The following is a 13,606-nucleotide window of genomic DNA, read 5'->3' as shown; positions in this document are numbered from 1 at the left end:
GTTATTTTGCTTTTATTGTTGTTATTTCATTTATGGCAAATGATAATGATTTTCCATTTACAAGTTTTCTATTTAAGTAAAACCATGATTCTGAGTTAAAATAAAATACTGAGTAAGTAATATAAATGGCAGTATATGGATATGGAAAAATAACTCATGAACGTGGTGTTTGAATGACCAACTCTGGGAAACTACTCTGTTGCTGCAATCTATTACAATGGTTGTCCGTTGTAACCCTTGTTTCTCTTGGGCCACAAAGAACAGTCAACGGCTGGGATGATAAGTCTCCAGCATCCTCTTTTCCCCTTGCATTTAACTCAAACTCTTCCTTAGTTGCTTTGTCATTTTTGGCTTCTAAGTCTCAGAATTATTCCTAATGGTGCTTTCTCTGAACTGCCATGCTCTGGACTTTTGTTCCTTTTCACTTGCCCACCCTTCAAGACTCTTTGCTCCATCCCAGTCTTCTGCTGCTTCCAAATTAAGGAAGACATTTTTCCCCCTCTGCAAGTGGTTATGTCTCTTTTGGTTAATCTTGATGGTCTTGTGTTAAAGAACCCACAATCATATTTTGATTTTCCTAAAGGGATTTTTGCATTTCTTTTTCAAGTTGTTTGGGACGAGTTTCCACAAGGACTAGGCAAGAAAACTCTTTGAGTAATGCTGCCCTCTGAGATATGCAAAGTATTCCTTCACACCAACTCTCACCCAGCATCAGAGGATGATGTTCCTTTACCTCAGGGTGAGTTTCCTGCCTTCTTGGGTATTCCCTCCTCCCTCCTCTGGAGTGGGCTATTTCAGTATCTGTCAGTCCCCAAATGTACCCTACCCATGAGACCCTGAGGATCCTCAGACAAAAAGGGTCCCTGATGCCTGCCCAAGCTTAGGTCCACAATGGAACACTAGATAGCTTTGCCAAATAAAAAAGAATAAGGAAAAGAATTATTGTAAGGAAAATCGATGGTACCATTTCTAAGTAACCATAATGATAAATTGCATCATGACGTTTAAGAACACAAGTTATAATTCTTTGTTTCACATGCTTTTTACATTTCTATAACAAGATTCAGTGGAACTGAGCACAGTTTTTTATGCCCAGATCAAACTGAAGCAAGTGAGCAAATGTTTTTTGAATACCTACTTGGCTAACATACAGGAGCTACTCTGAGTCAAATGCAAGGAATGTTAATTTACAAATATTTCAAATACTATACCCCCTGGGGAAAGAAAATCACTTCTTTAAGTTCCTTTTGCAGAAAACTCCAGGTAACTAACTTTTAATTTTCTACACCATCTCTGATTTAATGTTCCAATCACATTACAGAGTGCGACTTAAACAAAGACTATATTTTTTTCCTATCTGCTTTCACAACAGTTGAATCCACGTACCTATCTCTATGGTTACTTCTGTATAGTGCTCACTGAGATTTGATATGCTTCCTTCTAGCCCTCCCCTACAATACTTTAAGTCCACAATGAGTCCATAAGCCAGGAGTAAAAGGTAAGGAGGCAGGATTATACACATGCTTAGAGTAAATAGTAACCATGAATTCACCGACCCACAACTGTTGGCCTAAGCTTTACTTTGGGGATAGAGACTCTCATTAAATCTTGTTTTCAATACAGTGAGCTGTCACTTACATTGATCAATCATTAAAAACAAAACAAAATGAAACGAAAAAAACAAGAGCTCCTCAAATTATAGTTTGAAAGACAGTAGTATTTTAAAGTTTATAGGTAGCTTTTACCTCACATTTTCTACAGATTGTACTGTGTACTGCATGTGTATAATAAAATATATCATGACCCCTAAAACATCTTCATATTTATAATGTTCTGTGCAGGTATGTATGTATGAAAGAGTGATATTTTGCTCTTTCTGAAAATAAAAAGCATCTGGGAATAAAAAGATATAATATATAATAAAATTTAAAAGATATGATAAAACTATTTTAGAGTGTGTGTATTGTTCAAGTTGTGAGAGTAGAAGGATGGCAGAAGGGGGGTTACAGAGCTGTACATAAATATATATAATAAAAATTTAAGGGTGTCCAAATACAAGTATATCCATCAATTTCTTGAGGGTAAGGTCCCAGATCATTCTATACATTTAGTTTACCTCCAGGGCTGAGCAAAGTGTGAGGTATATGGTAAGAATTTAATATATACCTGTTAAATGAATGAATGAATGAATGTGCATATGCATGCACAAAATATTATGGGAACATAGAGTAGGGAATGCTTGACACTGAGAATAATGGAAGTGAGTGAACTGGTGGGTGATGGGGTCAGGGGGTAGAGGCTTGTAGCAGATTGCTACTAATAGTTCCCCAAGGGCTTCCCTGGTGGTGCAGTGGTTGAGAATCTGCCTGCCAATGCAGGGGACACGGGTTCGAGCCCTGGTCTGGGATGATCCCACATGCCGCGGAACAACTAGGCCCGTGAGCCACAACTGCTGAGCCTGCGCGTCTGGAGCCTGTGCTCCGCAACAAGAGAGGCCGTGACAGTGAAAGGCCCGTGCACCGCTATGAAGAGTGGCCCCCGCTCGCCGCAACTAGAGAAAGCCCTCGCACAGAAACGAAGACCCAAACAGCCAAAAATAAATGAATAAATAAATAAATTTAAAAATATGTGTATATATATATACAAGAAGATACTGTATGGGAGGTGTGCTGGAGAGTGAGAAGATTAAAGTCTCACAACTCACATGCAAAATAAGGTGGGATAATTAATCTGTTTTGTAGGAGAGGGAACAAAATCTAAAGGATTTTTCCAAGTCAGGGACGGAGGTGGAATTAGAACCAGTAGTCTTTTAACTATACCAGAGTTTTTCCAACTGTGTGGTCTTTGGGCTAACTACATCAAAATCACCTGGGTTACCTGCTAAAATTGCTAACTCCTGGGTTCCACTCTAGATCTACTTAGAATCTCTGGGGAAAATTCCAGGAATTTGCACTTTTAACAAGGGTTTTAGGTGCGTGAAAGTTGAAAACCAATGTCTACACCAGTCTACCTCAAACGTATCTCTATTTTACTATTCCAGTAAAAGTCTTTCAGATGCTAGTTCAGCAGACTAGCTTTCTCTGTAATCTCATACCTTCTAGGATCTAAAGATTAAAAAAGCTGCTTCATAAATAAAACTTATAGAGGGGGAAAGGAGGGACTAACTATTGAGCTACTATTGATATTTTCCAGACAGCCTTCTCGACACACATCATTCCACTAAATACTCACAAACATCCTCGAAGGTAGGCGTTACTAACTCCACCTTACAGATGCAGAAACTGAGGCCAAGGGATGTTAAGGACTTGCCTAAGGTTACACAGATATCAGTTCATCAAATGCCAAAGTCTATCCCTTCCTGTTTAACCCACAGCGGAAGGACTAGTGAACACAATTTAGAATTCCTGAGTGACCATAACTGATCTTAGTTATGTAAATTATGTTTCTTTTCCAGATTGGACCACTTTTACAAAGTAGATGAACAAAATCTGAGATTCCTAACCAGCAGCCCATAGAGTTATTTAACTCAAGTATATTTAGCATGCTTTTTGCTGAGTTTGGGGCTTGGACTTGCAAGATTTTCATGTGACTTTGTTTGATCTCAGTCCAAAATGAAGAACTTCACTCAACTTGCAGGCTTTGGTTTTTGCCTTATGGAGAAAATGGAGACCAAGTATCTAGCAGGTTTCTTTTTTTCTTTTAAGTAGATATTAGCATCTCTTTTATTGATTTTTAAAATGATTTCGACTTTTTTCACTTAAAACTTGAAACATAATTTGTGAAGTTCCACAATCCAATGCCCATTTCTATTTTACTGAAGACTTCCCTAAACCAAGCAAGAAATGTGAAGTACATATATGTTACATTTCATTGCATGACCTTTATATATATTCACATTTGCATTAGTTCATTGAATTTTACTGTAAGAAAAATTCGAGTGCATACAAAAAAGCTCTAGATATTCTGACTGGCAGTAAAATCAGTAGACTACCAGACCTATTGAAATCTGCTGGAGAAGTTTCAAAGTAGCAATACAAATGGTGTACATTAGAGGAAAAAAAGGGATCTTTCCCTTTCCAGTTTTAGAACATGCACCTTGGAGATAACAGGCTAAAAGACTATCAATGAAGTGTTTAAAATGCGCATAAACTCAATAGAAGATTTAAATCTCATTCATTTTGTTTTCATTCTAGAAATTAAGAGAGTATTTTTCCATTACCTTTAAAAATGAGCACAGTTCACTTTCTTTGATGCATTAGGACGCAGACTTCGCTCCAGGGCTCTCAAAAATTACAGTAGCCATATTAAAACCCTTTGGGGTGGTTTATATATAATCCCAGTCCCATTCTATAATTTGAAGGGCGGGGTGAATTTGATTTTTTGTAGGCCCATTTCAGCAGCATCTTTCTTTGCAGGCAACTCCTGGAAAGGAGAGATGCGGTCTTAAATTGGCAAAGGTCTCTACACAACTTGCTCTGGAAGGGTCCGTCTAATGTGATATCTATTGTTCTAAAAAGCGTGGAAATAAAGTCGACTAGTCCCTTTTTTTCCTTTTCTTCCGTAGTTCTACACTCATCTGTTTTAACATTTCCTGCGCCCCCGCTAAATCCGCTAAACTGGGTGTTGTCAGCGATACAAAATTCTTGCTTTCAAGGAGACCGCAGGGGACGTGTTGGGGAAAAGGGGCCACCTGTGAATCTGGGGAAGTCGAGGACGCTCAGGATGGCGCGGTCCAACTGTGCAGGGGCCTTCAACCCCACGAAGGGCTGACACAAGCGTCCCGGAACAAGGGAGGAAGAGCAACTCTCTGAGAAAAAGTAGGCTCTGGCCAAATCCCGCGGGAACTGCCCTGCCCTCCGGCGGCGTTCCCTCCCCCACCTTGGTTGCCAAGGAGACCCGAGTCCTGGGCCGGCGGACTGCTACAGGCGGGGGAGGCCTACCTTTCCGCGGCCCGAGTCGACTGGTTCACCAGCCTCGCGCTCCACCGTGCTCCGCCGCCGCGTCCGTCAAGGGCGACAGCGCACGGGCGGGCGAAGCCCTGAGGCGAGTCCTCCCTCCGGGAACCGGAGCGAAGCGAGAGCCGGGGTCGCGACCCCCCTGCCCCGACCCTGGCGGGTGGGAGAGGCTCATTTGAACCAAACTGCCGGCGCGGGTCGCCGCCGCAGCCCCGCAGTCCCGGGGCTCCCGAGGGCGCTGTTTCAGGCTCCAGCCACAGGTGCCCGAAGTGCTGCGGCTGCAGCGTCTCTGTCCCCAAAGCCCCGGGGAACCTCCGCCCTCTGGGGTGAGGGAGGACTCGCGGGAGCCAGCGAAAGGAGCGCCCGAGGGGCCGCAGACGCTCCCAAACGGGCCTCGGTAAAAGTCTCGTCGCTTCGGAGCCGTCTCCACCCCTCTCCCTTTGTGAGTGTGTGGAGGTTTCGTTGGGACTTGTCCGGCTCGAAGTATGGGATGCTCGGGTCGGCCAGTAAATGCCACCTCTTGGTCTTTAGGGCCACACGAGGTGGGCCACCAAGTGTGGTCCTGCAGAAATAGTGATTTACCGAGATAATCTTTTCTTTTCAGAGACGATGCTTAAGGTACAAGAAAAACCATTTCCTGGGACATCTGAATTGTAATTCAAGCTTGAGTTACTGACGACAGTGAAGGGGCAAACATGCTTAACTCCGCCAGTGAAGTGGAGTTTTCGGAAGAAAAAACTACCGAGGAGATCTCCCAACTCTCTTCTCTGGCACTGTCAGGGGACACAGCGTACAGCGAAAAAACCTCAACTGGTTTGCCCGAAAAAACTGGCTATCCGGACTCCGTTTACATTATGGCAGCGAACATTTTTCAGGGCATTCGATTCGAAAAGTCACCAGAGAAAGTCTTAATAAAGTATGGGAATGAGCCCCTGCCGTCCTCCACCGAGTCTGAGGATGAATCCTTTCAGCGTTTGTCCTATGAGCTGGCTTTCAGTGCCCTGAAGTGTGAGTAGCACCAGTTTTGACAGTCAGCACTAATGGAAAATAATGAGAGAATTTGTGGAGTGCAGTCCCCCTTCCTGCCCCCTCATGCACACACCAGGTTTTGTTTTTAGGCTTATGAATATCTTTGGTCAGTTGCAAATGTCCAGACATTAGGAGAGTTTCCCTGTACAACAAGCTCTTTCAGGCCAGCAACGTTTTTTTCTCTGCAGATTTCCTTGTGCCTAGAACCGTGCCTTGTCCTTAGATGGGTCAGAATTAAATCAAGTTAAGATGATCCGATTCACTGCCATTCGCTTTAATTTTGGAAGCTTGTAAATTTATTTTTTCAAATTTTTGTAAAAGTCCCCTTTCTAACTTGCCGCCAGGATTTGAGGTGTAATGTTGCAGATTCGCTCAATGGTGGGTAATGATCAACTTCTGAGTATGGAGTTGACTCCAGTACAGAATCAAATATTTTTACTGTGAGAGCAGTCAAAGGGCCTGGAGACATGTTTCTGTACTAGCTATAAACTATAATACAATAGAAACTATAAAGTTTATATTGGTTTGTGTACTGAGTATTCCAAAAGAAGTTCCAGAAATGTTTGGAGTATTAGCAGCCTGGCTGAAATGATGACCTTCCTAAAGAGACACCCAGAAAGGGCATCACTCATTTGCATGTATTTCCTTGGTGTTAGTACTTACTGGGCCTTGTACATCCTTGCACGGAGGCAGTTAACAATTGTTCAGTGAATTAAAATGTCCCATTAATTACTCAGATACGAGTGTATATTTTTGGTTGTCTGCAGACATGAGGTAGCTCAACTCTGAAGCCAGGAATTTGCCATCACAGAGAAAAATTTATATGATGTTAAGAGGCAACTACTCTTTGGCTTTCGTTTCTTTATTTTCTTCTTGTGATCGTTTTTTTTTTTTCTTTTAAAATCTTTCTTAGCCATTTTTCCCTCCTCCAGTTTAATCTTTCAGATTCTATTTCATCCCTTCCCTCCTTTTCCTTTTTAAAATGCAGATTTAAAGACCAACCAGAGTGTTGTACTTTAAATCATGAGTCAGGTGAACATCTGAACATTTTCTCCTTGCAACAATGAAATGCAGACTAGGCACTTATGTTGATTAGTTGATATTTAATGGTAATGCCAAAATTCTATTATAGACATTTTTTTTCCCCGATAGAATATTGAATCTTACCTTTAGAAATCAATTATAAAAGCCTGAAATTATTCTTTGTAAAATTAATGCATTGACTAGATGGTCATGCTATAGCGATGTGTATGGTAGATTATCTTTTTCTTTCTCTCGATCTATATTTCTGTTTTATGAAAGGGTCTTGTGACTGACATTTTTTAATAACCCAGAAATTCCCATTTAGATAAATTACTGTCATAGGCCTTTATAAACCTACTTTTCCTTGAAATGTTCATTTTTATAAGTTCAAGTTCTAAGATGAGATGGCTTTGGTTGTTTACTTGGCACAGCTATTATTTTCTTCTTAATGATAATAATATCTTGCTTTAAATTATCATCTGAATAATTTCTCAGTGTTCAAATGGAATAAAACTAGAATTCCTAAGTTCAGTGGGTTTCCAAGATAATTAAGAACCTGATATTTTGCTTTAAAATATTGGAGACTCTTATGCATTTCACTTTTGTCTTTTGTATTATCAGTGTTCTATCAATACTTTCACATGTAATATTTTGTAAACTCACATCTGGCTTATACAGTATAGGTTCAGGGAATCATGGTTCAGGAAAGAAAACTGAGGATTTCTTCTCTAAGGTTTTATAGGAGCAGTAAAGCTGAAAAGGTTAATGTACAAACTAAAGAGAGCTTGGGTAATGGTCTCTTTTGTTTGTGAATTTGTGAACAGATAATTGGATCATATTACCATATATTTTTAAGGAAGTATAAAGAAAAAAATCTAATTATACAAATGTTAAGTGTATTTTTTTGGTTGTGTTTTATGTTTTCCAGTTTTATTATTTGCCCTTTTGTTGATGTCCTTTGTGTATAAGGTCTTTCAAAGCAGAGAGTGTATTTTTCTGATTAATCTTTTAAAGGTTTAAAGGGCTCAGAATCATGTTTGTTGACATGACTACCACTAGTCTCACTCTGCTAAATAACCGCAAGGTCAATTTTCTGCTAAAGAAGGTAATGAAGAGTAACCTATTCCTATTAAGTTTGACTTATGTCAAAGAAGTAGAGTACTAGCAGCTAATTTATTTTTTAAAAGTATCTCTGGATGTTTCAAGGACTATTAAATATTAAAACAGAAGAAAAACTGGCAAAATGATTTCTTAAAAAGTAAATTAATGAACAACCCATTAAGAAAAAAATTGAGGAAAGAGATGTTCCTGAAATTGTTGATCTTACAACTGGCTTAATTCTTTCTCCAGCCTCTCTAGTTGTAAATAGTATTTGATGACCTCTCAGTCTGAGGAACTGGCTGTGGCATTAACTCGGTCATTTCAAAATCATGTAACCTGTCAGTGAAAAACCTAGCAAATACTTAATATATGGTCTGGTTATGGCTTTGGGAATAAGTATGTGTAGTCAGGGATCCCCAAGACCACCCTCAGGTTCCATGATTCACTAGAAGGACTTACAGAACTCAGTAAAGCTGTTATACTTATGGTTACAGTTTATTACAATGAAAGGATAAAGATTAAGATCAGCACTGGAAAAATATACACAGGACAAAGTCCAGAAGAGACCAGGTACAGCTTTCTATTGTCCTGTCTCAAAGGAGTCTTACAGACGGTGCCTAATTCTCCCAGCAACAATGTATGACAACATCTATGAAGGTTGTCAAGTTTCCCTCCTTCCACAGATACAAAAACCCCATGTACCTATATTTATAATTATAAGAGGGCCTTGGCATTCTTTTTTTTTTTTAACTGAAGTATAGTTGATTTACAATATTCTATTAGTTTCAGGTTACAGCTAAGTGATTCAGTTATTATTTTTTCAGATTATATACCATTACAGGTTATTACAAGATATTGAATATAGTTTCCTGTGCTATACAGTAAATCTTTGTTGCTTATCTATTTTATGCATAATAGTTTGTACCTGTTAATCCCATACTCCTAATTTGTCCCTCCTTTTCCCCGTTTTCCCTTTAGTAATCATAAGTTTGTTTTCTATGTCTGTGAGTCTGTTTCTGTTTTATATCTAGATTCATTTGTATTGTTTTTAGATTGCACGTATAAGTGATATCAGATAGTATTTGTCTTTTTCTGTCTGACTTAACTTCACTAAGTACAGTGTTCTATAGGTCCATCCATGTTGCTGCAAATGGCAATATTTCATTCTTTTTTTAATGGCTGAGTAACATCCCATTGTATATATATACCACATCTTAAGCCAATCATCTGTTGATGGGCGCTTGGGTTGTTTCCATGTCTTGGCTATTATAAATAGTGCTGCTATGAACATTGGAGTGCGTGTATCTTTTTGAATTAGAGTTTTCATCTTTTCTGGATATATACCCAGGAGTGGGATTGCTGGATGATATGGATCTATTTTTTGTTTTATTAAGGAACCTGCATATTGTTTTCCATAGTGGCTACAACAATATACATTCCCACCAATAGTGTACAAGGGTTCCCTTTTCTGCACACCCTCTCCAGCATTTATTATGTGTAGACTTTTTGATGATAGTCATTCTGACTGGTGTGAGGTGATACCTCGTTGTGGTTTTGATTTGCATTTCTGTAATAATCAGTGATGTTGAGCGTCTTTTCATGTGCCTGTTGGCTATCTGTATGTCTTTTTTGGAGAAATGTCTGTTTAGGTCTTCTGCCCACTTTTCGATTGGATTGTTTGTTTTTTTGGTACTGAGTTATATGAGCTGTTTGTATATTTTGAATATGAAGCCCTGGTTGGTAGCATTGTTTACAAATATTTTCTCCCATTCCATAGGTTGTCTTTTTGTTTTGCGGATGGTTTCCTTTGCTGTTTCAAAGCTTTTAAGTTTGATTAGGTCCCATTTATTTATTTTTGCTTTTTTTCTATTGCCTTGGGTGACTGACCTAAGAAAATATTGCTACGGTTTATGTCCAAGAATGTTTTGCCTATGTTCTCTTCTAGGAGTTTTATGGTGTCATGTCTTATGTTTAGTAATATAAGCCATTTCAAACTTATTTTTATGGATGGTGTGAGGGAGTGTTGTAATTTCATTGATACAGGTAGCTGTCCAGTTTTCCCAACACCACTCGCTGAAGAGGCTGTCTTTTCTCCATTGTATATTCTTGCCTCCTTTGTCATAGATTAGTTGACCATAGGTATGTGGATTTATTTCTGGGTTCTCTATACTGTTCCATTGATCTATATGTCTGTTTTTGTGCCAGTACCACACTGTTTTGATTACTGTAGCTTTGTAGTATAGTCTAAAGTCTGGAAGGGTTATACCTCCAGCTTTGTTCCTTTGCCTTTGGATTGCTTTGGCAGTTCTGGGCCTTTTGTGGTTCCATATCCATTTTAGGATTATTTGTTCTAGTTCTTGAAAAATGTCATGGGTATTTTGATAGTGATTGCATTAAATCTGTAGAGTGCTTCACTTTAGCAATATTAATTCTTCCAGTCAAAGAGCATGGACTACCTTTCCATTTTTTTTGAATCATCTTCAATTTCCTTTATCAGTGTTTTATAATTTTCAGTGTATAGGTCTTTCACCTCCTTGGTTAAGTTTATTCCTAGGGTTTTTTTTTTTTTTTTTTTTGATGCAATAAACGATATAACTTTTAAAATTTTCTCTTTCATTGTTAGTGTAAAGAAATGCAACAGATTTCTGTATATTAATCTTGTATCCTGCTACCTTGCTGAATTCATTTATTAGTTCTAATAGTTCTTGTGTGAAGACTTTAGGATTCTCTATATAGAGTATCATGTCATCTCCAAATAGTGTAAGTTTTACCTCTTCCCTTCCAATTTGGATACCTTTTATTTCTTTTTCTTATCTGATTGTTGGGGCTTAGGACTTCCAGTACTATGTTGAGTAGAAGTGGTGAGGGTGGGCATCCTTGTCTTGTTCCAGAATTTAGTGGGAAGGCATTCACTCTTGAGTATTATGTTGGCTGTGGGTTTGTCATAAATGGCTTTTATTATGTTGAGATATGTTCCCTCTATACCCACTTTGGTGAGAGTTTTTATTAGGAATAATGCCAAATTTTATGAGATGCTTTCCTGCGTCTTTTGAGATGATCTTGTGGTTTTGTCTTTCCTTTTGTTAATGTGGTGTATCACATTGATTGATTTGCATATGTTGAACCATCCTTACGACCCTGGCATGAATCCCACTTGGTCATGATGTATGATCCTTTTTATGTATTGTTGTATTCAGTTTGCTAATATTTTTTTGAAGATCCCTGCATCTATATTCATTAAAGATATTGGCCTATAATTTCCTTTACTTTGTAGTGTCTTTGTCTGGTTTTCATATCAGAGTGATGGTGGCTTCATAGAATGAATTTCACAGTGTTCCCTTCTCTTCAATTTTTTGGAATATTTTGAGAAGGATCAGTATAATTTCTTCATTGTGTGTTTGGTAGAATTCCCCAGTGAAGCCGTCTGATCCTGGACTTTTGTTTGCAGGGAGTTTTTTTTTAAATTACAGATTCTATTTCACGTCTGGTGATTGTTCTGTTCAAATTATCTGTTTCTTCTGGACTCAGTTCTCGCAAGTCTTATGTTTTTAGAAACTGTCCATTTCTTCTAGGTTGTCCAGTTTGTTGGCATATAACTGTTCATAGTATTCTCTTATGATTTTTTTGTATTTCTGTATCAGCTGTTACTTCTCCTCTTTCATTTCTTATTTTGTTTATTTGGGTTTTCTCTCTTTTCTTCATGTTGAACCTGGCTAGAGGTTTGTTGAATTTGTTTATCTTTCTCCAAAAAACAGCTCTTGGTTTTATTGAACTTTTCTGTTGTTTTCTATTTTACTTTATTTTTTTATTTTATTATTTTTTAAAATTTCGTTTTGGCTGTGTTGGGTCTTTGTTGTTGCTCATGGGCTTTCTCTAGTTGCAGCGAGCAGGGGCTACTCTTTGTTGTGGTGCACAGGCTTCTCATTGCGGTGGCATCTCTTGTTGCGGAGCAAGGGCTCTAGGAGCACGGGCTTCAGTAGTTACACACGCGGGCTCAGTACTTGTGGCATGTGGGCCCTAGAGCACATGGGTTTCAGTAGTTGCAGCATGTGGGCTCAGTAGTTGTGGCATGCAGGCTGTAGGTCACGCAGGCTTCAGTAGTTGTGGTGCACGGGCTTAGTTGCTCTGCGGCATGTGGAATCTTCCCGGACCAGGGATCAAACCCATGCCCCTGCACTGGCAGGCAGATTCTTAACCACTGTGCCACCAGGGAAGTCCCTCTGTTGTTTTCTTGATCTCTATTTATTTCTTTTCTGATCTTTATTATTTCCTTCCTTCTGATGACTTTAGGTTTTGTTTGTTCTTCTTTTTCTAATTCTTTTATGTGGTTGGTTAGGTTGTTTATTTGAGATTTTTCTTGTATCTTGAGAAAGGCCTGGATCACTGTGAATGTCCCTCTTAGATCTGCTTTGGCAGCATCCCACAGATTTTGTAAGGTTGTGTTTTCATTTTCACTTGTCTTGAGGCATTTCCTGATTTCTTCTTTGATTTCATTGTTGACCCATTCGTTTCATAGTAGCATGTTGTTTAGTCTCCATGTGTTCATTCTTTTCCTGTTTTTCTTTCTGTGGTTGATTTCTGGTTTCATACTGTTGTGGTCAGATAAGATGCTTCAAATAATTTCTATCCTTTTAGATTCTTCAAATAATTTCTATCCTTTTAGATTTGTTGAGGCTTGTTTTATGACCTAGTATGTGGTCTGTCCTAGAGAACATTCCACGTGCCCTTGAAAAGAATCTATTTTCTGTTTTTTTTTGGATGTAGTGTTTTGTAGATATCAATTAAGTTCAACTGATTGTGTCATTTAGAACCTCTGTTGCCTTACTGATTTTTTGTCTGGATGATCTGTCCATTGATGTCAAAGGGGTGTTAAGGTTGGCTACTACTGTCAGTTTCTCCCTTTATGTCTGTTAGTGTTTCTTTTATTTGTTTAGGTGCTGCTGTACTGGAGGATTATATGTTAATGAGCATATTATCTTCTTGTATTGATCTCTTTATCATTATATAATGCCCTTCTTTGTCTTTCTTTATGGACTTTGTTTTAAAGTCTATTTTGTCTGATGTGAATATTGCTACCCCCACTTTCTTTGTGTTTCCATTCGCATGAACTATCTATTTTCATCCCCTCACTTTCAGTCTGTGTCTTTCACCCTGAAGGAAGTCTCTTATAGGCAGCACACTACAGGTTCTTGTTTTTGTTTTTGTTTCTTCATCCAATCTGCCACGCTGTGTCTTTTGATTGGAGCATTTAGTCCATTGACATTTAAGGTAATTATTGATAGGTATGTACTTATTGCCATTTAATCCTTGTTTTTCAGTTGTTTTTATAGTTCTTTATTTCTTCTTTTTGTTTTTCCTTTTGTGGTTTGATAATTTGCTTTTGTAGTATGCTTGAGTTACTTTCTTTTTGGTTCTTGTGAAACTACTGTATATTTAAAATTTGTGGTTACCATGGAGTTCAAGTATGTTAACTCACAGCTGTGTCTACTGGCTTTAAA

The 13,606-nt window shown here is 38.6% G+C and overlaps 2 protein-coding genes across 6 annotated transcripts in view; one reads left to right on the top strand and one right to left on the bottom strand.

The window, feature by feature from the left end:
• Positions 1-5,034, bottom strand: part of RBM47 (RNA binding motif protein 47) — a 273,505-nt gene extending 268,471 nt beyond the window's left edge. Inside the window, exon 1 of the mRNA XM_082464228.1 lies at positions 4,941-5,034. The gene's annotated coding sequence lies outside the window, so the exon portion shown is untranslated. The remainder of the gene's footprint in view (positions 1-4,940) is intronic.
• Positions 4,907-13,606, top strand: part of NSUN7 (NOP2/Sun RNA methyltransferase family member 7) — a 64,983-nt gene continuing 56,283 nt past the window's right edge. For 3 of the 5 annotated variants that reach the window (XM_082464213.1, XM_082464211.1, XM_082464215.1), the window contains exons 1-2: positions 4,907-5,043; positions 5,560-5,963. In XM_082464213.1, the coding sequence (XP_082320339.1) occupies positions 5,651-5,963 (313 nt within the window). In that variant the 5' untranslated portion in view covers positions 4,907-5,043; positions 5,560-5,650. The other 2 variants (XM_082464212.1, XM_082464214.1) reach the window with 2 other exon arrangements.

Source organism: Balaenoptera physalus (genome assembly GCF_965194825.1).
Source record: "Balaenoptera physalus genome assembly, chromosome: 5".
NCBI classification, from domain to species: domain Eukaryota; kingdom Metazoa; phylum Chordata; class Mammalia; order Artiodactyla; family Balaenopteridae; genus Balaenoptera; species Balaenoptera physalus.
This window is presented reverse-complemented; position numbering and strand designations above follow the sequence as displayed.